The sequence below is a fragment of the Mus musculus genome, chromosome 1 (assembly GCF_000001635.26).
Source record: "Mus musculus strain C57BL/6J chromosome 1, GRCm38.p6 C57BL/6J".
NCBI lineage: Eukaryota > Metazoa > Chordata > Mammalia > Rodentia > Muridae > Mus > Mus musculus.
Genome location: NC_000067.6, coordinates 85,154,975 through 85,182,551, shown reverse-complemented (window position 1 = coordinate 85,182,551; position 27,577 = coordinate 85,154,975). Strand labels below are relative to the sequence as shown.

General features: G+C 43.3%; 1 protein-coding gene across 3 annotated transcripts in view; it reads left to right on the top strand.

The window, feature by feature from the left end:
• Gm38510 (predicted gene, 38510) overlaps window positions 1–27,351 on the top strand; it is a 153,815-nt gene extending 126,464 nt beyond the window's left edge. For all 3 annotated transcript variants that reach the window (XM_011238728.2, NM_001378664.1, XM_011238727.2), the window contains exon 2: window positions 24,830–27,351. In XM_011238728.2, coding sequence (XP_011237030.1) covers window positions 24,853–25,653 — 801 coding nt within the window. In that variant the 5' untranslated portion in view covers window positions 24,830–24,852 and the 3' untranslated portion in view covers window positions 25,654–27,351. The remainder of the gene's footprint in view (window positions 1–24,829) is intronic.
• The last annotated feature ends 226 nt before the right edge of the window (window positions 27,352–27,577 follow it).

The following is a 27,577-nucleotide window of genomic DNA, read 5'->3' as shown; positions in this document are numbered from 1 at the left end:
CATAGCCTCCCATCATTTCAAATTCCGAGGGTGTGAACCAGTTTCCATTCTGACACTGTATGGACTTCACAGATATCCCTGTAAGACCACAATAGGTTAGTTCTGAGCCTGCTTTGTACATAGGACTCAGATTCATGATCTCCCACCACACTGGATCTAGAGCCACCAAAGCTGTGCTGAAAGTCAATAGCCTCCTGCCTGCCTTCGGGAGTCCCAGCTCAACCCTGGGGTTCCCTAAAGAGCTTCATGAAACTTTGCATATTTCTTTCATGTTCATGTGTGAAAAAAAGATGATAATCACCACCTTTTAAAACTACTTCAGGGTCACCAAGAAACAGACAAGCCATCGAGCAACTCCACAGTGTGACTGGGGTCTAGCCTGATGCTGAGCTCTCAAGCTGGAGAACAACCAGAGTCTCAGGTGCCCCAGGCAAGGTGGAGGTAGAATCTGCAGCTATGACTAAGACTGCCACTGGTTTCTGCAACTCAGGATTAGGTGACATCGCTTTCTATCCAATTTAAAGGGAATACTGAACAGATGTTTGTCCATCCCTGCAGTCATAGGTAGACAGCATCAAACATAAATCTTATCCCGTGGAAATAGAGATTATGATTTTTTAAAAAGCTAATGATATGTTTGGCATCTTCATTATTATGAAAATGAAAACAAAATTCCTACCACACCATTTTACACCCACCAGGATAACCATTAGAGAAGACGAAAGGAAACAGCAGCTTTTGACGTAGGGAAGTGGGAGGCCCCCTGCATTGCTGGTGGAAAAACAAACAGTATAGCCACCACCAGAAACATTTTGGTGATTCCTTACTGAGTTCAACATATAATCTTTCACCACATGACCCAGAAACTTCCCTTCAGTGTGCCTCAAACTGAGTATGTATATTCCTACACATGTTGTCCTCCTCGAATTCTCCAAACATTATTTATTACATCCCAAAACAGAAATAATCCAAACTGATGAAGGAACGATGAAAATGTAATATGTACATACAGTGGAATATCATGTTATTCCTAAATGAAAACTATATCTTGCATAAACTACACAGGTGTGGTTTGAAATCATCATGGTAAATGAAAGCAGGCAGTCACAAGTGCTGTATATTATAGGATGTTGTTTGTATGAAATGGGTACAGTGGGCAGATTTATAGAACAGAAATTAAGTGGGCAATTGATTAGTAGAGTGACAAAGGGAGGAAAATATATTCTCATGGTAATTGTTTCAGATGTTCCAATAAAGAAAATCCCATTTATCTACAGACTCTAATTGCTGAATCATACAGTGTATGAATTATAACTCACTAAAACTCTTAAAAATAGAGACAATGTAATCTTTTCTGTTAACTGTCATCCACAGCCTCCTATTAAGAGAGCTCTGAGATGAAGACCATCATACTGAGGCTTTATTTCTTGCACACTTTTATGGCATATTATTGAAGAATATGCTATACCAATGATATACATTAATCCCCATCGATCAGGCTTTAAATTATTGTCCTCTATTTCAAAATGGAAAAATTCAGGCTCAGAAAGCCCCCCTCTCTATAGAATGAGAACATCTTGTTTGGCCAATCTGAGGCTGGAAATTGGGTTCTCTGATTCTCAGTCCTGTGATGGCCTTCCCATGACTGTCATGCTGGTGCTAATGACACAGGGATGTGAAGACAAATGTTTATAGCCTCTTCCCATTTGTGTCTGACCAGAATGAAACTATACAATAGTTTCCATCTATGGACGGAAGTTCATGGCCTTCTTTCTGGTTCTCTGGTCATCTCGTGGCTATATTCACGTTGTTGTGAGCATCTATTATGTATTGTTTCTTCAAGTGTGAAAATAGCACATCAGAATCCCTTCCTGATGTCAAGCCATGCTTACCCCACAGTTCCTTAAGTAATAGTTGCATTATTACATGTGATTTCAAAATTTAGCATTTGCAAAACAAAAACCATGAAGCCCACCTTGTTTGAATTTATCCTTGTGTAACACTCCCTTCAAGTTACCACACGTCACGGGAAGCAACTCAGCACTAAAATTGGCATTTTCTTTTCTGCGTCTTCTTAGACCTGAAAAGAGGATTTCTTCTTGTGTGTCACTTTTCAATTGCTCAATTCCTCCTTCTCCCTCTTGGGGCCATTCCTTTAACACTTGGGACATTTTGACCCTTACATCTCTAGCTTCTAAATCTTTCTTGCATGTGGCATATTAGATACATAGTGACAAAATACCCCTAATTTATAAAATGATAATAATAATAACAAGGCTTTAACAGAGAAATCTGAATTCAATAAAACTGTCCTGACTCCCACTCACTCTGGTTAGCCCCACTGATTGCTTCATGAAACATACAGCTGTTGCTGGGTTATGGCAGGAGCTGTCCAGATGTGCTATTTACTAAAGATGGTAGCCAGATATGGTCCTTTTATCTCCCCATTTTAGTACTAACTTGGTGAGCAGGGAGAGGAGATGATAGGCAGAGCTGGGTGGATCAATTCGAATTTATCTGTATGTCTGCCCTGCTTCATTTCTCCCTGACAAGAGTGATTTGTGTCTGTAGCTGATAGAAAAGCCCAGATAGCTCTAGAACAATCTGAAAACAATACAGGAGGTGGAGAGATGCAACTCCACAGAAGTAGAGATGAAAATACCTCAAGGAAGAGAAGATAAGTTTGTTCTCCCTGCCATCAGTGCAGAGACTTTGATGGAGTGGGACTGGGAGGGAGCCTGCAGTGAACTGTCCATGGTGCTGAGACTAAGTTTGTGATCAAGCCTGCAATGGACTGAAGGGGTTGAAGTAGATGACCCTCTTAACGTTAGAAATGAGTCTGAGGTGAGAGACAAAGGACTTGTCCAAGTCCATTTTGTTCAAAAGAAGAGAAAACTTGGACTCAGGTCTTTGCCCAACACTCTGGGTCACCTTCTTGTACAATCACTGCTGGGTGACACCCTGTGTGTGGTAGAGATTGTATCCACTCTTGAGAGTTTGCAGGTCAAGGCAGGCAGTCTTGTAGTGGCCCGGGGCTCTGGACCTTGTTTCAGCTGCAGCATCAAAATTCTTGTTACTCTCTCAGACACAGTGAGTAGATAGGAAGCATCTTGGTAGGTAATTCAACTGCATACGCTGTTATAGAGACTAAAACTCTTGCTTCCTCTCTGTGGATGGCAGGACCACGAGGCAACATAAGGTCGTCCACTCAAAGTGGCTTTCAAAGGAACTATCCTCCTCCTGGTTCGAGATGCCACTGAGACTCTAGAAGGCTAAGTCATGCTAGTCCATTCCTCCTCCTTCTTAAGTCCCATGTTCATAGCCTACTGGGAAGATTTCCACCTGACTCATCCCGGCAAATTCCAGCCTGGCTTGGTGTCAAAGTTTTGGCAGCAGAATCAGCCAGCACAGCAAATTGAGATATCTTGCCTCCCTACTGCTGTGTGGTGTTTTTCATTGTGGGACTATAAGGTCTGCTGGATTACCTTTTATTGAACATGTTTAAGGCTTGTATTTTGAAGAGATAAAGAAAACACTGATGTCTATTTTAGCAACAGAGAAGTTGGTATAGGGAGTGTATTAGTCAGGGTTCTCTAGAGTCACAGAACTTATGGATAGTCTCTAGATAGTAAAGGAATTTATTGATGACTTACAGTCGGCAGCCCAATTCCCAACAATTGTTCAGTCGCAGCTGTGAATGGAAGTCCAAGGATCTAGCAGTTACTCAGTCTCACGCAGCAAGCAGGTGAAGGAGCAAGAGCAAGAGCTAGACTCCCTTCTTCCAATGTCCTTATATTGTCTCCATCAGAAGGTGTAGCCCAGATTAAAGGTGTGTTCCACCACACCTTTAATCCCAGATGAAAGGCGTAGTCCAGATTAAAGGTGTGTTCCTTAAACTCGGAGATTCAATCTTCTGGAATCCATAGCCACTATGGCTCAAGATCTTCAAACCAAGATCCAGATAAGGATCTCCAAACCTCCAGATAAGGGTCACTGGTGAGCCTTCCAATTCCGGAATGTAGTTCATTCCAAATAATGTCAAGTTGACAACCAGGAATAGCCACTACAATCCACCCCTTGTCAACTTGACACAAATAATATCTCATGTTCACATGAAACAATAACAAGGTTGTAAATACACCTAACATGATATAACTATCCCTCGTACAATCGCAAACGCATTAGTAAATTTACAATGGGCATTCATATTACTTTATAATCCTCGTTTCTGCAACTGGTTATGTGGCCTTAATTGGTATTTATAACTACCTTCCTCTACTACCCATTCTGTATTTCCTTCTCCTTCAGCCAGCACCTCAGCAGGTCTTGGCTCTTTTCCTGGAGGATTGACCCATACCTTCATTCCTGATGGGTCTGCGTCCTTTGTCATCCTGCTTGGATTAGGCTGTTGTAGTTTCCCATTGACTTTAATCACAGGATATGGTAGTACTAAGAGACGCCCTAAGGGATCTCCTACACTCCAGACATAATCTTGCTTACCACCATTGTGAAGAGGTAATCCAATTTCCCCATGGTAATCTGGATCTATCACCCCTCCTAACACTGTTATTCCTTTTTTAGCCTGTTGGTTTAAGGGCATTAGAAGCCCAAAATGACCAGGGGGGAGTCTGAGCTTCCAGTTCAATGGAATGTTTGTTGTAGCTCCTGGTAGGAGCACTCCCCTCTCTGGAGCCAAAACTTCTAAGCCAGCAGAACCTAGAGTTATGGGGACAGGAAGCAAAAATTTTCCTAGAGGGTCACTAGGAGTGATAGTAAGTGGAACTATTCCTTTTTCCACCCCTTGATTCCTGGACCCATGAATCCTGGCTATGGGTGAAACTGTACCATATATCGAGCGCTGATTCAAAGCATATACTGCCTTCTGAAGAACTCTACCCCAGCCTTCCAAGCTGTTACCACCTAATTGGCGCTGTAACTGCGTCTTCATAGGCCGTTCCATCTTTCTATCAAACCAGCTGCTTCAGGATGATGGGGAATGTGGTAAGACCAGTGAATTCCATGATCGTGGGCCCACTGTCGTACTTCTCTGGCTGTGAAATGAGTTCCTTGGTCAGAAGCAATACTGTGTGGAATACCATGATGATAGATAAGGCATTCTGTCAGTCCGTTAATGGTGGTTTTAGCAGAGGCATTACATGCAGGAAAGGCAAATCCATAACCAGAATAAGTATCTACTCCAGTAAGAAAAAAACGCTGTCCTTTCCACGAAGGAAGTGGTCCAATGTAATCAACCTGCCACCAGGTTGCTGGCTGGTCACCTCGAGGAATGGTGCCATATCTGGGGCTCAGTGTTGGTTTCTGCTGTTGGCAGATCTGGCAATCAGCAGCAGCTGTAGCCAGGTCAGCTTTGGTGAGTGGAAGCCCATGTTGCTGAGCCCAAGCGTAACCTCCATCTCGACCACCATGGCCACTTTGTTCATGTGCCCATTGAGCAATGACAGGGATGGCTGGGGAGAGAGGCTGACTGTCCACAGAACGGGTCATCTTATCCACTTGATTATTGAACTCCTCCTCGGCTGAAGTCACCTTTTGGTGAGCATTTACATGGGACACAAATATCTTCACATCCTTTGCCCATTTGGAGAGATCTATCCACATACTTCTTCCCCAGATGTCTTTCTCACCAATTTTCCAATTGTGATCTTTCCAAGTCCCTGACCATCCAGCCAATCCATTGGCTACAGCCCATGAGTCAGTGAATAATCATACATCTGGCAATTTCTTCTTGCAAACAAACTGTAATACCATGTGTACTGCCCGAAGTTCTGCCCACTGTGAAGATTTCCCTTCACCTGTGTCTTTCAAGGTTGTCCCAGAAAGGGGTTGTAATGCTGCAGCTGTCCACTTCTGGGTGGTGCCTGCATAACGTGCAGAGCCATCAGTAAACCAGGCTCTAGTCTTCTCCTCTTCGGTCAGCCGATCATAGGGAACACCCCATGAGGCTTTAGGCACATGTTTGGCAGCAGATGGCATTGTAACAGGAGTAGAAACCATAGGCATTTGAGCAACTTCTTCATGTAACTTGCTTGTGCCTTCAGGACCTGCTCTGGCCCGATCACGTATATACCACTTCCATTTGATAATAGATTGCTGCTGTGCGCGTCCCACTTTATGACTTGCAGTGTCTGATAGTACCCAGCTCATGATGGGTAGTTCAGGTCGCATAGTAACTTGGTGTCCTATTGTCAAACGTTCAGTTTCCACTAAGGCCCAATAGCAGGCCAAGAGCTGTTTTTCAAAAGGAGAATAGTTGTCTGCCGATGATGGTAGAGCTTTGCTCCAAAATCCCAAAGGTCTTTTCTGTGATTCACCTACAGGGGCCTGCCAGAGGCTCCAAACAGCATCTCTATCAGCCACAGACACCTCAAGTACCATCGGGTCTGCTGGGTCATATGGTCCAAGTGGTAGAGCAGCCTGCACAGCAGCCTGGACCTGTTGAAGGGCCTTCTCCTGTTCCAGGCCCCACACAAAGCTAGCAGCTTTCCGAGTCACTTGGTAAATAGGCCTAAGTAACACACCCAAATGAGGGATGTGTTGTCTCCAGAATCCAAATAGCCCCACTAAACGTTGTGCTTCTTTCTTGGTTGTAGGAGGGGCCAGGTGCAATAACTTATCTTTCACCTTAGAAGGAATATCTGTGCATGCCCCACACCACTGGACTCCTAAGAATTTCACTGAGGTAGATGGTCCTTGAATTTTGGTTGGATTTATTTCCCATCCTCTGATACGCATATGTGTTACCAATGAGTCCAAAGTAGTTGCTACTTCCTGCTCACTTGGTCCAATCAGCATAATGTCATCAATATAGTGCACCAATGTGATATTTTGTGGAAGATCCAAACGATCAAGATCCCTTCTAACTAAATTATGACACAGGGCAGGAGAGTTAATATATCCTTGAGGCAAAACTGTGAAGGTATACTGTTGGCCTTGCCAACTGAAATCAAATTGCTTCTGGTGGTCCTTATGAACAGGTACTGAGAAGAAGGCATTTGCCAGATCAATAGCTGCATACCACGTGCCAGGAGATGTGTTAATTTGCTCAAGTAACGAAACTACGTCTGGTACAGCAGCTGCAATTGGAGTTACCACCTGATTTAGTTTTCGATAATCAACTGTCATTCTCCATGATCCATCTGTTTTCTGCACTGGCCAGATAGGAGAGTTAAACGGAGATGTGGTGGGAACCACCACCCCTGCATCTTTCAAGTCCTTGATAGTGGCAATAATTTCTGCAATGCCTCCAGGAATACGATACTGTTTTTGATTCACTATTTTCTTTGGCAGAGGCAACTCTAAAGGCTTCCATTTGGCCTTTCCAACCATAATAGCCCTCACTCTACAGTTCAGGGAACCAATATGAGAATTCTGCCAATTTCTGAGTATATCTATCCCAATTATACATTCTGGAACTGGGGAAATCACCACAGGATGTGTCCGGGGACCTACTGGACCTACTGTGAGTCAGACATCAGTCAAAACTCCATTACTCACGTGCCCTCCATCAGCCCCTACCTTAACTGGAGGGCCACAATGTTTCTTCGGATCCCCTGGGATCAGTGTCAACTCAGAACCAGTATCCAGCAGACCCCTAAAAGTCTGATTATTTCCTTTTCCCCAGTGTACAGTTACCCTTGTAAAAGGCCGTAGGTCCCTCTGGGGAAGAACTGGAGAAAGGGTAACAGCAAAACCTTTGGGTGTCTTATCAAGATCCTTCCTCAGTGGAACCTGGCCACCCCTTCATTCAAGCGGTTCCGGATCTGCAAACTGTCTCAAGTCTGGAAATTGATTCACTGGCCGAGATTGCTGTTTACCACGATCTAATGTAGCCTTTCTTTCATTTGGCTGTTTACCACTATCTAATGTAGCCTTTCTTTCATTTGTTTGAGAATTTTTCTGCTTATACAGATCAAACAAATATGCAGTAGGCTTCCTATGTATTTCATTCCTGGAAACACCATGATTGGTTAGCCAGTACCAAAGGTCCAACCGAGTCATGCCAGTATAAATTTTACCTCTCCTGTGTTGACCACTACTGGGTATGTTATTATAAACATTCTTTTGTCTACGCTGTCCATTATAATAACTAGAATCACCTTGTCTCCGGCGATTCAATGCTGCCACCTGGCCCTTGTTACCTCGGAATCCAACTAAACCCAGTGAATTTAATTCATCTAATTGAGCAGAAGCATCTCCAATGCTAAGATCTGGCACAAGGAAAAGGGAAAGAACAAAACCCTTCAAATGTGCTGGTGCCCCTCTCACCAATTTGCGTCTTATAGAGCTAGTGAAAGGCATATCTTCTGGGCCTTCCCATTGTGGACAATTATGCTTTACACAATATATCCACTCTAGCATTGCAATTTCCCTAAGTCTTAAAATCCCTTCATCAACACTAAGCCACGGAATATCAGGCATCTCCAAGTCATTTCCAGTAGGCCATCTTTTGATAAACACATCAGCCAACCATTCAGACAAACTTTTGACACCTTTTTTAACGATGCGAGCTTCCGTATTAAACCTAGAATCTCTACTCAGAGGACCCATGTCAATAAACTCAGCCTGCTCTAGTATTATGTTCCTTCCACCCTTATCCCACACCCTTAAAATCCATTCCCACACATATTCACCAGGTTTCTGCTTGAATGAATTAGCAAACTCATTAAGCTCCTTAGTAGTGTAGCGAATTTCCTCATGGACTACACTTTCTACCTCCCCTCTAGGAGCCTGTTTTGCTTTGAGTCTGGTTACAGGTCTAGAAGAAACTATTGGTGGGCCTTGAGAAACATCAGTAGTGAAAGTCAGTGCTGGTTTATCAGACTCTGCAAAATTAATTTCCTCATGTGGGGAAGGCATTATTTCAAGGGGTGGGGCTGAGGGTACTACTTCCTCAGGTGGGGCAAACCCTTGAGAATCTGAAGATTCAAAATTCTCAGTTTCAACATGGTCTTCCCACACATCCCCGTCCCATGTTGTAGGATCCCATTCTTTGCCAATTAGAGCCCTTACTTTAACTGTCGACACACTCTGAGGCTGAGACTTGAATTTTCGCTGTAGTTCAGCCAACCTTACAATGAGAGTTTCTGTTTGATTTTCTGCAACTTGAGCTCTATTGCTACAAGAGAGAAGATTTTCTTCAAGGACACACTTAGCAACTTTTAGATCCTTTACTTGTGTCTGGAGCCTTTCGATTTTATCACACAACTCCTTCCTTTCATTCATCATTCTTTCCACAGATACTAAGAGCAGCCAGCCAGTAAAATCATTTTCCGATTTTTTCCCCATCTTGCAGAAAGCTTTGTGCACTGAATCACCTAATTCATTAAGAAAATCAAGGGCATTAGCTTCTTTAAGTTCGGAATATAGTTTCAACCATGGGTCTTCAAAATTCTCTGAGCTCCCAGGAGGGAGAGAATCGGGAGAGGTTTCAATAGTTGAAAGTACTGGTGGATCAACAAGCCAATTCCAATATTTTAAAAGATTCATCCTTGTACTTCTGTTACTCTAGGACCACTCCTGGTACCAACTTCTGTATTAGTCAGGGTTCTCTAGAGTCACAGAACTTATGGATAGTCTCTAGATAGTAAAGGAATTTATTGATGACTTACAGTCAGCAGCCCAATTCCCAACAATTGTTCAGTCGCAGCTGTGAATGGAAGTCCAAGGATCTAGCAGTTACTCAGTCTCACGCAGCAAGCAGGTGAAGGAGCAAGAGCAAGAGCTAGACTCCCTTCTTCCAATGTCCTTATATTGTCTCCAGCAGAAGGTGTAGCCCAGATTAAAGGTGTGTTCCACCACACCTTTAATCCCAGATGAAAGGCGTAGTCCAGATTAAAGGTGTGTTCCTTAAACTCGGAGATTCAATCTTCTGGAATCCATAGCCACTATGGCTCAAGATCTTCAAACCAAGATCCAGATAAGGATCTCCAAGCCTCCAGATAAGGGTCACTGGTGAGCCTTCCAATTCCGTATTGTAGTTCATTCCAAATATTGTCAAGTTGACAACCAGGAATAGCCACTACAGGGAGATTGGGATTTAGATCCAGATACATGTTAGATCCTTCAACATTTTATTTCCAAACAGAATACCTGAGCAAGGCAAGAACAAGTTCTTGTTGCATCCAGAGTCATTTTTGCCCATGTACTAAATTGAAATCCATCACTAACCCCATAAATGCAATTGTGGTCAGAACACAGTTTAAAGTCATTTAAAAACAGTTGTTATGGTCAGTCTTAAACTTTAGAATAACAGATTTGTCAATTCTCTGCTGTTTTTAAAAAACTTTATAGAAGGCTCAATAGTTGTGATCAATTTAGTAAATGGCAAATAAAGTAACCTGTTAGTCTGCTCATGTCACTAATGACATAGGAGTTTCTGTAGGGGGAAAAATGAAAAGTCATTTTTTCCAGTTGAGTTAGTTGAGGTAGTCCCCTGGGATACTAAACATCCTAAGGCAAAGGGCCAAACCACAGTGTGACCACAGAACACATCAGTGGGATCATATCATGCCAGCAAGGCTTACACCAGACCCCCAAAGGAAAGCAAAATTTCTTTAATGAAGTGAACCTGATGTCTGGCCCCTCATCTTTCCCTACTGTGGAAGTGACAGCAGCATATCATGGGAGAGAGAGCATCCAATACTTCCAACATCTTCCACCAGACAAGACACCTGCTCAAGCACCCAGTCACCTCTGTTCTCTTCAATCTCCCCAACCCAATGGCTGCACACCAGCTGCTAGGGAATAGAGGCACAGCTCCAAGAGAACTAAAAACGGGGTGGTGCCAGCCCTACTTGCATGTTCTAGTCTGGGGTTTGCCCAGGCTAGCAGAGAGGAAGTGCTTTAAATTGGAGAAAGCATGAAGGTTCATTCCTTTGCTCTTTGTTCTCTCAGACATGGTCTGCCTGTCTCAAAAATTGGGTACCAGGTCAGAAAGGGCTCTCAGCTTCTCCTGTGGAAAACTGCTGCTGCAGAAATGGACCCGGAAAGCTACAGGGCCTATCAAAGATGAGAAAGAACTCACCAAAAGAGGGGAAGGAAAGGACTGAGAGTAAATCTGCTTTCCTCCTCCAGATCTGGCCATTTTAATAACCAATATACAAGAGAGAAGTATTTCCATAAAAATATAGTTCAACTAAGAAGAAGATATTAGGAGAGACACATTGGTGGTATAAATACAATTTATGCTCTTGCTCCTAACAGCTTTACTCTCAAATTGATAAGTAAGCTTGAGTAGTGTTTTTGGTTTTGCTTTCTTTTGTGTTTAATCTTCAGATAACCCCAACCTTACCAGACAAAGGTGAAGGGAAAGACCCACAGAAGCTGTCTTACCCCTGATCTTAGCAGTGCGTCCTGGGTTCTTTTTCATTTTCTTTCTCTTGAAAGCTGCCTGGAAAACAGCTATTCTGCCACCTAGGAGGGACACAGGCAAACTCGGAGTTGAGCCAAACCACAGGGGAAATGGAAGGAGAAAGGGAGGCATCCTGCTACCTCAGGGTGCTTTCTCTGCACACTGTGGATAAGAGCACACAACAAGGAGCTGTGGTCTTCCAGGCAGAAGTCAGGGTTAAAGCACATGCAGGATTCAGTTGTATTAATATGTTGGAAAGAAATCTATTTGCCTACACATGAAGATAATTAATGGAAGTGTTTTCAAAAACCTCAGCCCAAATAGTGTGGTTTTCATAATACGCATTTAAAAAGATGGATGCAGCCCCCTTTTCTTCTTTTCAAACAAAAATGTACACATTCATCAACAGCACAGCCAGGACATTGTCAAGAGCATAAGACTCTTAGTTGGTGAAATTAATATCAAGTTGGATTCCAATGCCAACTTCATAGACCTGATGCAAAATTGATAATCATTTGAAAAACAGCATTTAGCTTTTGTTTAGGAGAAAGGAATCCTTTAGACCATCACTAAAATCAGACAGCAGGGATGTTTGTAAATATATATACAATATAGGTATAAGATTATAGGAAACACCACCATGTAGATATATTTGTGATTAAATTGTTCAAACATTCTAAGGTCAATTGTACTCTCTCTCTCTCTCTCTCTCTCTCTCTCTCTCTCTGTGTGTGTGTGTGTGTGTGTGTGTGTGTGTGTGTGTGTGTGTGTGTTTGTATGTATCCCTAAAGAATACCTTTCATGACAAAGGCTGATCATATTCAATATTTTAAAAAACAAATAAAAATATAGACATCACATCTATTCCAATAACCAATGTATGTATCTTTGCATATGTGTGCATGTGTGTACATGAATGTGTTCCTATGTATGTGCATGTGTGTGTGCCTGAACATGTGTGGAGGCCAGAGATCAAAGTTTGGTGTCTTCCTCAATACCTCTCCACCTTGCTGTTGCCACAGGTCTGACAGTCAATTTGGGACTCACTGATCTGACTAGACTTACCAATCAAGCACTGTGAGGGGTCTACCTGGATGTGCCTCCCCAGTGAGGGGTTACAGATATGTACATTATGCCCACACTCTAATGTGGGTATTAGGGATCCAAACTCTGGGCCTTGTGCTTACACCCACAGAGCCATCCCATCAGTCCTTCAATGAGCACATTTACAATCATGGACTGTCAGTTATTTTTCTGTCAAGTATATCTTTCTCTCTCTAGACAGATAAATAATTAAGAGACCTGAATTTAGGCAAAAATTAATGCTTTGGCAGGTTTCTCTCTGTGTGTCTCCCTGTCTCTGTCTCTCAGTTTCTCTCTGTCTCTGTCTCTGTCTCTGTCTCTGTCTCTGTCTCTCTCTCTCTCTCACACACACACACACACACACACACACACACATTTTTACATATGAACATGCAGCCTGGTTGCTTCATTCATCCTTCTTCTAGACATTTTTCTAAATCAATAAAAAATTTTATTCTGAGGATGACAGCACTTCCCTTTCAACTTTGGACCACCACATGTACCAGAAACAAACTGTTGGTAAAAGACTTTGTTACAGCATCTTAATCCATATCTTAATGTAGCTATAAAATGTTTGTGGGAGGGTGGAGATTGCACAGAGCAATAAATAGGTAAGCATGAGGCTATGAGTTCAGATACCAGCTTCTACTTAAAAAGTACGTAGGTATGTACCTATAGGACTAATGTTAAGGGTCTAGAGACAGGCTCATGGGGGCTTGCTGACTGACAATTATCAAGGGAATATGGTAGAGAATGACTGGACTAGGCTGGACTAGAAGCTATGGGTTCTCACTGAGCCATCCCTAACCCACGACCGCTGGGCAGACTTATCTACTCCTTACCTCCTTGGCTGCTTCCCATCCTTGCTTCCAGGTCTTCTGGCACATATGTTGGGGAACACATGACACAGGAACACTTCTTTTCACGTGTGGGTTGCTGTGCTCCTGGGCCAAAATTGTGGGTGTACATAGGTTTGTTATCTAATTTTGTAATACTGGGGACCAAGCTCAGGGTCTCATTTGTGCAAGGCAAGCAGTCTACCAGTGAGCTACACACTCAGTTTTGTTTTGTTTAATGTTTCAGTTTTAGACAGGGTGTCACCTAATTTTCCAGGTTGACCTTGAATTTACTCAAGCCCAAGGTAGCCTTGAACGTTGATCTTCTACTGCCCCTCCCCCCAGGGGTGACACATGACCTTCCTGTAAATGTATAGATCCCACCCCTTCTCTTGTTCCTCCAAAATATTTTTACATTTCCCTTCTTTCAGTTCCTGTTTTTAATTTTTCCTCTCCTGTCTTGCCCCCTTTGTCAGAACTATATCTGTTCGATTATTTTAGGGCACAAGTCACCTTGTCTCTCATAGAACAGCAGGTCAGAAGCAAGCCTTTCCAACCCCTCTCTTGGTACCATCATAATCTAGCACCCTGTATACTTGTCCTAACTAAGAAAATGGCTGTGCATGGATCCTGAGACAGAGACAGAGGAGAGCCCCCACTGCTGACTGCACAGATAGTCTGAACTAAAGAGGAGCTGCTTTTTGGAAAAATAAAAACAACAACAATAAAGATTAAGAAGTGAACAGAAGGCCGGGCATGGTGGCGCACGCTTTTAATCCCAGCACTCGGGAGGCAGAGGCAGGCGGATTTCTGAGTTTGAGACAAGCCTGGTCTACAAAGTGGGTTCCAGGATATCCAGGGCTACACAGAGAAACCCTGTCGTGGAAAAACCAAAAAAAAAAAAAAAAAAAAAAAAAAAAAGATGTGAACAGAATGCCTGCTCCAGCAATCACACCCGAGATCAAATGGAGCCATTCTCTTTCCACATCTACATTACTTCTCATTTCCCATCTTTAATTTACTACAGGTAGTCATAAAGAAAGATTTAACGTTCTTATCTTCCACGAGGAAGAATAAAACTGTGCTTTGAAAACAGTCAAAGGTAACCTTTGCTGATGTTACCAATTCCCAACCCTTCCCATTTAGCCATCGACTACCTGCTTGCTAACCATGCATCTGAAATCTACCCAATCAGAAGCGGTGGTACAAATTTTAAATCCAGCCAATCAGCAGTAGTCACCTTCCAACTGCTTGGATGATTGTTTCAGGGTAGCCTGTGCATAACCACTTCTGCTTTACAAAGTCTACAGACCCTGAACTACCTGCTTCTCAAAGTTCTACGCACAACCAACTGTGGCCTTTTCTGTAGAAGCCATATGCTTTGAGTGCAGTGTCTCCTCCCACCCCTACCAGGGCCTTCACTCAACAAGCTTTCAGCTTCAGGTATGGGAGTGATAGTCTCCAGCTTCCATATATGCTGCTATCCATAAGATCATCTGAAGGCTTGCTGGGAGTGTCCTACAGATGCAAATTCGAGACTGCTTGTGCACAATTCAGATAGTGTTCCTGAACCACCACACCAAGTGACTCAGTCTCAACTGGAACTTGTTTAATTGTACTTTTATTTCTGAGTCAGGTTAGTTAAAGATGCGTGTAGAAATCAACATAGAGAAATTTCTATCTTCATTTGTAGGTACAGTATGTAGCAAATATTCTGTCTCTATGTTTATTCTTGCTACATTCAGTCTCGGGAACTTTTAAAAAGTGTTTTTCCTTGTGTCTGCCCTTGATTCGCCCATCTTTCTGAATAGCAGAAAATAACGGAACAAAACAGACAAATGGACGTGAAGGTCTGACAAGTTCCCAAGCCAAGTCAGCCTCACAAATTAATGAATGTGGACCCACCCACCAGACAGAAGCCAAAGTACAAAGAACCTTGGTCCTACTCTACCATGGAACGTTCACAAAGGCACATGATGGCTTGCCAGTCTGAGAATAAGTCATTTTTCTCACTGTGGATGTAACCTTGAGTCAACTACTATCAGGTCATTGATGTCCCCCTTTTAGCCCGTGCTTCTCTTGAGAGCCTGGTAGTCCACCCATGGCAACACACTGTTCACACTGAGAACCACACATCCTTCTTCCATTCATCATGGGGTTGCTGTCTCAAAGCCAGTCTCCCACGGCAGAACCCGGGCTCCTCCTTGTGTTCTCACAACCACTCTGCGTTTTGTACTTAATAATCAGCAGGACTTAACTAATGGTTCCACTTCACAATGGAATGCCGGGGGGGGGGCGTAGGATGGGGGCTTTACATGTTTGTCAAGTAGCTCTATATAACAAGGGAGGAGGTTCTCTAGTGGCTCCACGTCCCCACCAGAACTTGTCATTCTAGACTATTCTCTGGGGAATGATGCTTTCTTTGACAAAGCCCCTCAACTGTGAAGTTGAGATCTTTTTGAAAATGGAACTTCCAGATTATGTGGTCACAGATGTATTTCAGAGGTCCTGAAAGATTCATCTGTGCTTGTCTCTATAATCAATCGTTCTAAGCCACCAGGACCTGACTAGATGTAATAAAAGCCCTTGTCCCTTCCCTGGAATGCCTCGCCTAATCACAGTAGCTTCTCCCATCTCTCCTAAGCTCATTATCTTAGTACTTTCATGTTCTACTTTTGCTTGATGAGCAATGTAATGTTATATGCTTGAGAAGATCAGTGCCTCATCTAGACGTTTATTTTCTATGGGGTGTCGAGCTCTAGAGCACCACTGGGTATGTCAACACCATCCAGGGTGGGCTCCACACTCAGGAGTAGTTGATCACACAAACTTTGTGGTTTTGGGGGGTGGAGGCTTCTCTTGTTTGAGTATTTTTTTTGTTCTTTCAGTTTGTTTTGATTTTTTAAGAGAGAGCAAGAGACACACAAATACAGGCGAGAGACAGAATTTGGAGAGGATCTGGGATGAGTTGGTGATGGGAAAAGAATACTATCAAAATCCATTGTATAGCATTATATTACACCAGTAATTTATTAAAATACTATAACTTCCCTTTTCTCTCCCTATCCACAGACACAATTCTCTCAAACCATTGATCTATAACCCTTACTTAGTGAAGTAGGATTAGGAGTTTAGATTCAGTGTCCTCTAACAGAAAAGACATTTTCAATACAGACACTACTTAATTGTCTCTCTTGTAAGCTTCAAACGATGGACTTCCCAAAAGAGAAACCAAAAATAGAAAGTTCCTGTACTGGATCTGGGGAGATGGCTTAGTGTAGAGCTTCCATTGATCTTCCAGGGGACCTTAGTTTGGTTCCCAGCACCAGTATCAGATGGATCACAACCACCTGCAACTCTACTCTGGTTACAACATCCTCTCCTGGCCTCTAGGATTTCCTCATATGCACATGCACAAACCACACTTAGACACACATACATACACAGAATTAAAAACAAATCTTTAAAAGTTCCTATACTCCTAAGGAAATACATTATTCTATGATTCTATAAGGAAGCAGCAACCAGAATAATCCTAATTAATCATTAAGTTTAATGATTAATCATCCAGCAATGAACTTCTACAAGCCAACTGATGATTTGTATAGTCATACTTCTGGACAGCCACCAATCAGGAACAGCCACATTCTACTTGCCTACTAGAAATCAACCAGCAGCCCCTCCCCCCACACAAACATAGCCACTTATGAAGATCCACCTCAGTTCAATTCTTGCACATATCCTCTACAATTCTGAGAGAATTGGACTCACAAGCATAGTTCTTCATTAGTTTAAAATAACTTGGTTAGTACCAGTTAAAAATGGTACTTGGGAAGGTCTTTGCACCTCTCGCTAGCATTAGATTTTCTCTCCCTGGAATCTGCTGTCTTCTTCATCATCCACCTTTACCTCTGTAGTACGTACTACATTTTACATGGCCTATGTGTTGATATTTCCTAGCTCTATTCTTCTGGGGCTCCCCACTCTTATGTAATACTACATTCTACATTCACATGCTTTCTAATTCTCTGAGATATTTTTTTCTTCTTCTTCTTCTCTTCCTAAGCATTCCTATTTCGTAAGTAAAACCTCTTTACACTGGGCCCTTGCAGGCTCCCTTAAGTGTCAGAAGACCCTTGAACGTCCATGTTGGGTTCAGACCACAAGAACCTAACCATCTGTCTCAGAGAACGTGGAGCCCATGTTGAATCATCTGGAAACTTGATCTCTGATCTCCTTGTCCTTTTCAAGTTCTGAAACATGCCAGCATCTTATTCACGTCTATGTACCTAGAGCCTTAAATTTGTAACAATTTCCCCTGACTAAGTCTTAAGAGCTTTAGGAATGAAGGGATGACATATGTATCAAAGAATGCATAGAAAGTATATGGTCCAGATAACATGAAGTATATGGGTCAAATAGTTTTGTGTTTTATTGAATTGTATCAGACAAATGATACAATAGTTCCCTTTAAGAATTTTGACAGGTTCTTGGAAAAAAGATAAGGAAAAAAATGATTAATCAACGTTACTTGGTTTCCATGGAGATCAAGAAATTAGAACACGAAATTGTCCTATAGTTTCAATATATTACGACCTTAGTGACTGTGGAAAGACAAAAGCAACGAGTGTTCTCCCACCCAGCAGATTCCTAAAAAAGTGACCTGTGAGCACCTAATAAATTATATTCTTTCATGATGTTCTCAAGACTTTTTACCACCCTGAAATTACCCAGAATGCCATAGGCAAATAAAAGAACAGCCAGTGCATGACCCTCTCTTCATGGTGATGTGCATACAGAGCAAACACAGCAGGAAACCCCAGCTCAAAATTCAGCCTCCACAACCCTGCAGACCACACCGTGCTCCCCTCACTCACCTGCTTCTTGTCTCAGGGATGAGGGCAGGTCATCCTGGGGCTCTTGTTCATCACACGTTTGTTCACAAGAACTACTTCCCTCTGTAGGAAACAATTACTCAGTTGACTCAGAATGGCCAAGGAAAATGGCCGCAGGAGAGTGGCCTCTGACAAACAGAAAGTTATAAGGGGGCTTAGTGTCTCCTGCATTGAATGGCCATGTTTTGAGACTCTGAAGAGGAGCCTGATAAGGCTTCTTCTCTTTCACCAAAGGATTGACCACCCATCTGTTCCTTCATTACACATCTCATTCCCCATTATTTTGATCCTTGGTTCTGCCTCTATGACTTCGTCTGAGTATGTAAAGAACAGGGTCAGATGGGAAAAGGGGTGGGGTCTTTCTCTCTAGCAGACTCACAAATGAAGACTCACCTCCTCCATTGCATTGTGGGAGGCTAAGCATCTCCTCTGCTTGTTCATCATTCGTTTTGGATGCTGAAGAGAAACAAGAAGTCAATCAACCATGCAGAGGGACCAGATAATATCTCAGTGTGTTCAAGTGGAACCAGGAAGTTCAGGGAATATAAGAAAATCAGGGGGCTGGAGAGATGGCTCAGAGGTTAAGAGCACTGACTGCTCTCACATAGGTCCTGAGTTCAATTCCCAGCAACCACATGGTGGATCACAACAATCTGTAATGGGATCTGATGCACACTCTACTGGTGTGTGTCTGAAGACAGCTACAGTGTACTCATATAAAGAAAATCAGGAGTACAAGGAATCCAAATGACAACATTGACTGTGTATCACAAATAGCCAGAAGTCCAAGACACAGTCCTTCTCCAGTAACCAATACTTTGACATGAATAAAGGACCCACATATTCTACCCATAAACATTAGGTTGTTCCAAGCAACAATCACAAGTATTTCTCCCTATTTCCCACAACAGGTAATAGATCAAAGAAGAACCAAGAAACCAAAATAACTAAGAAAGTTTCACACACTGTTCTCTAGGACAAGAGAGACAGACAGGAAGTTGCAGTATTCAGGGAGGAAAGGAGCCAATGCTGCTGACACCAGGAAGTTGCTGAACTCATGGAGAGAGGAAGCTTTGCCAACTGCATTTCCCTGAGTGTCTGGTTGAGTTCTAGAGAGTATGTTTGATGGGGAAAGATGAAATGAGAAAAGGCATTTGAGATCAAGGGCTGTTTGTTTAGTCTTAAGATGAAATAAGAGATCTGATTTGTGAGACTGAAAAGATGGCTCCGCAGTTCAAGAGCACTTTTTGCTCTTCCAGGGGATCCAGAGTCAATTCCCAGCACCACGTGGCAGCTCACAATGCTCTGCAGTTTGGGTTCCCAAAACTGTGACACCCTACTGGGAATTCTTTGGATGCCAGGCAAGCATGTGGTGTATATATTTATACTTGCAAGCAAAATGGTCATATATATAAAATAAAATAAATTGGAATTAGAGAGATCTGATTTGCCTTTTCTGTTGGAAAAAAAATGGACAGATGTAGTAAGTAGGAGATGGTTTTACATTAGGGAGGAGCAGTCAGTATCAACCCTGCTTCAGAATGGAGAAATAGTGTCCCGGGCTGAAACAGAGACAGCAGAGGAGGCAGGTCCTCTGTCAACTCAGATATAATATGGAATTGTGCCAGTGCCTCATAATGAAGTTTTTGAAGCATCCAGATAGAGAAGTCTGTGGAGGAGGTGAAGGAAGATAGCCAGGCCTGCAGATGAGGAAGCTGACAGGTGTGAAGTTCATGTTTGGGGATCATTAACTTACAGATGGGAACAGATAAGAATGACTGGGAGAGACTGATTGTCCCTGCATGTTTTCCAATGCCACTTTGAGAGTTGGGGGCACCACAGTCTGAAAACCCACAGCTGATGTAATCGCCTTGGGCCAGAAGTTGCTTTCAGCTCCTAGCTCCTTCCCTCCAAAGTCTCAAACTGTTTCCTCCCTTCCCAGAAGATAAGATTTGCTCTCAACTTATTGTTATTTTTACTGTTGTTGCTGCTGCTGCTTGTTGATATATTCATTTTGGGGTGGGAGAGTTTCTCACATACCATGACACACATGTAGAGGTCAGAAGAAAACTTACAGGAATCAGCCCTCTCCTGTATAAATGTGAGTCCCAGGGAGCAGACTCAGGCCAACAGGCTTGGCAGCAAGTGTCATTTAACTGGCTTCCTACTGGTTTTTAATTCCCTCTTCTTCACTTTTTTTCTCTGTGTGTAGGGCTCATGAGTGCTTTACACTGTCTATTAGCATCTCTGTTTTATATAATCTTCTCCACATATTCTACACTGCACCTTGTGGTGTAAGTGAGCCTAGCCCTTTCCCCCATAGCACTCATTTCCCCAGCTCAGTCCAGTCTCTTTGTTAAGCTTGCTGTTCCTTGTTTTCCCACAAAGTTGAATCTAAATGTCTCCTCTTCTCCCTGTCTGTGTGTTCTGCTCATCATCCTTTCCTATCATAGATGTCTCTGTTCACTGTGGATAAAGAGGACATCCCCTTCCCAGGTTCTCCTCAGAAGTCTTTCCCAGGCTCAGCTTCCATTTTATTCATCATGTCCACACTCCTGTCCCAACCATGGAAAAGTGGCTGAAGGGGACCAGTGCTCTTTGGTAGTGTACCCCAAATGCTGACATTAGGACTCCATGTCTAGTTAGGTGAAACACTGTCACTCATAACTCAATATCCTTGGATGCATCTAGAGTTCTCAGCTTCCTTCTCTTGGTGTATGGTCTACACTCAAGACAGATCTCAAACACCCTGACGTGAAGCTTCTATACTGCTTGTGTCTCCTGAGAAAATTCAAATATTGAACATCATCTATCCATCTATGGGGAGGATCAGGAGGAGTGAAGTGAATGGGTGGTTAGATTGATGGATAGTTGGGTGAATGCATGGATCGATGATAGATTAGATAGATAGATAGATAGATAGATAGATAGATAGATAGATAGATAGGTAGGTAGGTAGGTAGGTAGGTAGATAGATAGATAGATAGATAGATAGATAGATAGATAGATAGATACATAGATACATAGATACATAGATAGATACATAGATACATAGATAGATACATAGATACATAGATACATAGATAGATACATAGATAGATACATAGACACATAGATAGATACATAGATAGATACATAGATAGATGAATAGCATAGACTGGCAGGTATATGGATAGCTAGATGTTTGTATTGGTATGTGGGTGAGTAAGTGGATGGGTATATATAGTTGGATAGATTGGTAGATATATGGATAGCTATATGATTTCGCGCACGTGTGTGTGTGTGTGTGTGTGTGTGTGTGTGTGTGTGTGTGTGTGTGTGTGTATGTGTGTGTGTATGTGTTAGAAATGGTAATTAGAGAAGGATGAAGGCAGGAAAATAGTATCAGTGAGTTATTTTGTGTTCTAAAAACATAATCACCTTCCCTAACAACTGATGGCAGTCTGGGCCTCTCTTCAACATTTCTTCCATTTATCCTCTAATGAGTCCTGTGACTGTCAGAAACTGAGGAGAGGCAAGAAAATAACCAAATCAGACAGTTATGAAGCAGAGACTTCCAAGCACTCTCTCTGGGTTCTAGCACCCAGCACATAGGTGAGTTACTTCACCTCATCTGAGATGCTCGCCCCCACTCACCCAGAGCCTTACTCTGTCTCTTTCTGCTCACCCTTATTACTTTCTTCTCATCTTTGGTCCCCAGTGCTCTTCCTCTATGGCATAAAGAAAGGAGTTGTCTTAGTCAGGGTTTCTATTCCTGCACAAACATCATGACCATGAAGCAAGTTGGGGAGGAAAGGGTTTATTCGGCTTACACTTCCATGCTGCTGTTCATCACCAAAGGAAGTCAGGACTGAAACTCAAACAGGTCAGGGAGCAGGAGCTGATGCAGAGGCCATGGAGGGATGTTCTTTACTGGCTTGCCTCTCCTGGCTTGCTCAGCCTGCTCTCTTATAGAACCCAAGACTACCAGGCCAGAGATGGTCCCACCCACAAGGGGCCTTTCCCCCTTGATCACTAATTGAGAAAATGCCTTAGAGTTGGATCTCATGTAGGCATTTCCTCAACTGAAGCTCCTTTCTCTGTGATAACCCCAGCTGTGTCAAGTTGACACAAAACTAGCCAGTACAATTGACCCCTTGTCAACTTGACACACAAACACATCACTAGTAAGCCTCAACCCTTATATTCTTATTCATTCCCAAGATCTAAATAACTTTAAAAGTCCCACAGTCTTTACATATTCTTAAAATTTCAATCTCTTTAAAATATCCATCTCTTTTAAAATCCAAAGTCTTTTTAAAATTAAAAGTCCCTTAACTGTGGGCTCCACTAAAACAGTTTCTTACTTCAAGAGGGAAAATATCAGGGCACAGCCACAATCAAAAGCAAAAGTCAATCTCCAACCGTCCAATGTCTGGGTCCAACTTAAGATCTTCTGGGCTCCTCCAAGGGCTTGGGTCACTTCTCCAGCCATGCCCTTTGTAGCACACGCGTCATCCTATAGGCTGCAGATGCCTGTACTCCACTGCTGTTGCTGCTGCTCTTGGTGGTCATCTCATGGTACTGGCATCTCCAAAACACTGCATGACCCCTTCAGTCCTGGGCCATCAATTGCAACTGAGGTTGGACTTTCACCAATGGCCTTCCTTGGCCTCTCACAGTGCCAAGCCTCAGCTGCTCTGCTCAACTCCTTCATGCCTTCAAAACCAGTACCACCTGGGTGACCCTTACACATTACCAAGTCCAGCCACAGCACAAGGTACAACTTTGGCTATATCTGGAACACAGCCACTGTGCTCTCAGAAAACACTTCCCAGAAGATGTCACCTCAATGATGCTGGTCTCTTCTTAATCACCGCTAATTTCTTAGCTCCAGCTAACCAGCATCAATAGTCCCAGTAATGCAAAGTTTTTGCTTTAGTAGTTCTAGTATCTTGTTAATCACAGCTGATTCTTCAACCCCAGCTAACCAGAACTACAGAATCTTCACAATCAAAACAGCAATGGCCCTGAAAAGAGTCTTTAATTTTCCCTCTGAAATTTCACAAGCCAGGCCTCCATCTTCTGCACTGTTCTCAACATTATCTTCCAAGCTCCCACACAACATTCCACAGAGCTCTTAACAACGAATGGATCTTCAAGACCAAAGTTCCAAAGTCCTTCCACAGACCTCCCCAAAACATGGTCAGGTTGTCACAGGAATACCCCACTCTGCTGGTACCAATTTGTCTTAGTCAGGGTTTCTATTCCTGCACAAACATCATGACCAAGAAGCAAGTTGGGGAGGAAAGGGTTTATTTGGCTTACACTTCCATTCTGCTGTTCATCACCAAAGGAAGTCAGGACTGGAACTCAAACAGGTCAGGGAGCAGGAGCTGATGCAGAGGCCATGGAGGGATGTTCTTTACTGGCTTGCCTCTCCTGGCTTGCTCAGCCTGCTCTCTTATAGAACCCAAGACTGCCAGGCCAGAGATGGTCCCACCCACAAGGGGCCTTTCCCCCTTGATCACTAATTGAGAAAATGCCTTAGAGTTGGATCTCATGGAGGCATTTCCTCAACTGAAGCTCCTTTCTCTGTGAAAACCCCAGCTGTGTCAAGTTGACACAAAACTAGCCAGTACAGGAGTGTACAGTGACTGGGCTTGGAGTCTTGGAACACACTTGACTAGAGCCCTGATCATGACTGACTGCTTGGCTCACAGGGAATGGAGCAGGTGTGTGCCCATCATGGGATACCCCAGGCAGGGACAGAGACGTCTGCTGAGTAGGGATGGAGGAAATTTGGGGGACTGTCTGGGATTCTAGGTAAAATGAAGGGTGGCAAGTAGGATCAAATACAGAGAATGGGGTATCCCCAGCTATGGTGAGCCCCGGTGTGTGTGCCGTGCTGGGATCAAACCGAGGACTTTGTATGTGCTAGGTGAGCACTCTGTTAACCGAGGTCCATCTGCAGCCCCAGGCCTCTATCTCACAGGTTTCACCATCTCAAAGTAGGGCGATCCTGGGGATTAAGCTGAGAGTACATGGGCCTCTGAAGGACTCTCAAGCCTGTAGCGTACCTAAGCCTCGTTTTCTCATCTGGAAAAGATGCATAGTAAAACCACGTTATGAGACATGAAACACCTACAAGGGAACTGAGAGAAATACTATGAGGATAGTTTGCTTCCCAGAAATTACCCAGGAAGTGTCACCTGTTACTGCAGTCCACCACAGTTAGCCTCCTCATGTCTTAGGGACCTACAGATGAGTGATGGCCCTGGCCTAATAAGTTGCTTACCTTCCCCAGCCCTGACCTTAACTGCTACCTCGGAACTTTGTATGTCCTATCTTAACACATGCCTAACACAAAGTCATTTGACTATGTTCCTGATGGAAAAGGACACACGGCCATTAGCTCTCTGTGTTAGATCTTGGCCCAAACTTGAGCCATTTGATTGTTCAGGCTGATACATCTTCCAGCCTTCCTTTTTGTGACTTACCTAGATGCCCCTTCCCTAATTAAAGAAAGACCTGCATGATGCTATGTAAAGTCATCATCCCTTGCAGAACACTGTCTAGTCCTTGCGCCTGAACACAGATCAGAGCCAGAAGGCACACAAGGAGCTTCAGGCAGAGTCACCCATTTTGGTCTTTCTCTCTTTCAGGAGCCAAGCCAGCCCTGAAGACCATGAACTCGTCTTCTGAGCATTGCAATGTATCTGACTGGATGAGACTAGAGGCAACCGTGAAGGCCTCTGTGTACTTGGTGGCTTTCTCTTTCACCACATCTCTCACAGTTGTCATTATCGCAATAGTGTCACAGAGTCTGCAGCTGAGGAAAGAGGTGCGGCTGGTCCTCCTCTGCCATCACCTGCTTTGTATCTCCTCCTACTGTGGCCTGGGGGTCGTCTTCCAAGGAATGCGGGCCTTACTGGCCAACAGCCCCCTCCTGCTGTGTTGGCTGGTATTTGGGGCGCAGCTAAGTGTGGGAGAATGGATCCTCCTTACTCTGACCTTGATGGCTCTCAATACTTACCTTGCTATTTGTTATCCATTGAACTCTCCATCCTTTGTGGATTCTGCTAAGTACAGGATTCTAGCTGGGACTTGGACCACGGTTATACTCAAGAATGTTGGCTTATTCCTCATAGAGGGTACTAGTCCTACTCCGGCCTCTGTTTTCCAGTCTGCCCCGCTCTGTCCTGTGATTTTGAATGGTATGCCTGCCAGAGTCATTGGCATGTTTTCCCTTGCCTTTCTTTTATCCGTCATTCTTGTGAGTTACTGTCTGATATACCGAGAAGGGAAGCGGGCTGGCCATTTTAACAAGTCAAACATCAAGGCCCGGAGAACTGTCCTTGTTCATCTACTGCAGATAAGCTTACATGTGATACCTACCCTGATAATCATAGGTTTGGGAAAGCAGTGTGGGGTGTTTTTCTTTGCTCTAAATCTGGCCCTTTTTGGTATATTTGCTTTTGCACAGTGATTCAACCCTTTGGTCTATGGGCTCCACAACAGAGATCTGCAGAGCAAACTGTACCCTTGTCTGTCCTGTCGGAAGAAGCTGCTGCCTTAAAAAAGAAGGGGCTGGCTTAAACAAAAATTCAGCTCTTTGGAATAACTCCAGACTTAATGGGTGTGCTAGCTAGGGCTGGGGACTTGATCTGTGCAAACTGTTGCCTTGATTTGGTTTTGAAAGCACTGCAGACTTCTCTGCTGTACCTCACTAAGACGAGCTAGTGCTTTTAACTCTAAACCCAGATGAGCATTTCTGATGGCCTGATCTACTGTAGCCATAGCACAAAGAACAGGAATCACGTGGCTATGAAGTCACTTGAAAGGCTAGAGGAAACAGAAGTCAGGGACCCCATTGATTGGTGTGAAAGACAGACCCAGCAACCATGGACTGTGGAGGTTGCGTGGGCTGAGTAGCTATAGGCATTGGACACTCACATCTTGACAACTTTGTTTGTTAGGAGAAACAGCAACACAATGTCTTCTGCCTCCTTCCATCTTCTGTGTGTCATAAAGAAGCCTGTAATTGGTGGAACCTAACTGTCCAATGAGACCCTAAAAGCAAAGGCATATGGGAAATGTAGTTCTTAGTGTTACTTATTTGGCAGTGTGGGAAGTTACCTCACACATGGGTTGGAAGGAGCCAACCCATGGGCCACTCTTACTACACATAGTTTTATTTACTATATAATAATGATTCAGCGAGGATATATGATTAATATAATGATATCAGCAATGGCAGGCATTACATTCCCCACACTATGCAAACGATTTACACTACATCATATCCTCATAACAATTTTGTAATTGTTCTTGATTTACAAATGAGAAAAACTGGGGTTGAGAGAAGACTTACACGAGCCTGGGAGGCTTTAAATCTTGCAATTGTCATAACTTTTTTTTGCATATTTTTTTGGCACAGAGTAATCACTTATCTTAAAAAATTAAAAAGAATTTATAGTTTTAGATTTTTCAAATCTTACTTTTAATATGGGTTCTTAAATGTGTTAACCTTCCTTCTATCCCACCACCCACCAGAGGTAGGAGAAAAGAAGAGTTGTTAGGATATGGGGGCAGTGGACCTGTTTAGAAACTGTTCTTTGGAGCAAATCCCATTTGTGTTATCAGGAGAGCAGCAGTTCATTTACAGGAATCATCAGTTGCAGCTTGATCCATTTGCAAACACTTCACGAACTATCAATCAGTAGTGTTGGGATAGCATACATGTATCAGCAGTGGAATGACCTAGCAGAGACATCCAGGTCTTAGATGAATCAGCATGAATCAGCAGGAGGAACCAGGACTACCAGGGACATCAGGAGAAGTTCTTTGCCTTGCCTCTCTCAAAGAAACAATGATCACCTAAGACTGGCAACCAAGAAGCCTTCTTTGCAGAGCTAGCTATGCAAGCAAGCCCCCCTCACAGTCTGTTGAGTCCTATTTATACTCCCTCCAAACATCACGTGTCCTCCATGGGTCCTACCTCACCACGTGTCTTGCCTCAGTACGTGTGTCTGTATCAACTGCCATCATTCTGCCAATTGGCTCGAGTCTGCAGAAGTGGCAAAAAGCATCAGGCACACCACCTTTGATGTGTCTATCTCTATGGAGTCCCTACAAACAATGACCAATAAACAATGGTAAGGCGTACCAATACCAACCAGCATCATCTATTGTCTGTTGGGTCCTTCTTAACATCATTCATCCTGCATCCTTTCACATGCTTGCTTTAGCAAAACATCCTTCCACCTGTGTCCACTTCAAGAAAATGCTCGTTCATGTGTGTGCCCCAGCAAAACACCATCTGACACAACTGACTTTCCAAAGAAACCAGAAGTTTCCACTTCAAGAATTATTTGTGGGCTCAGTGGCTAAGAGCACAGACTGGTCTTCCA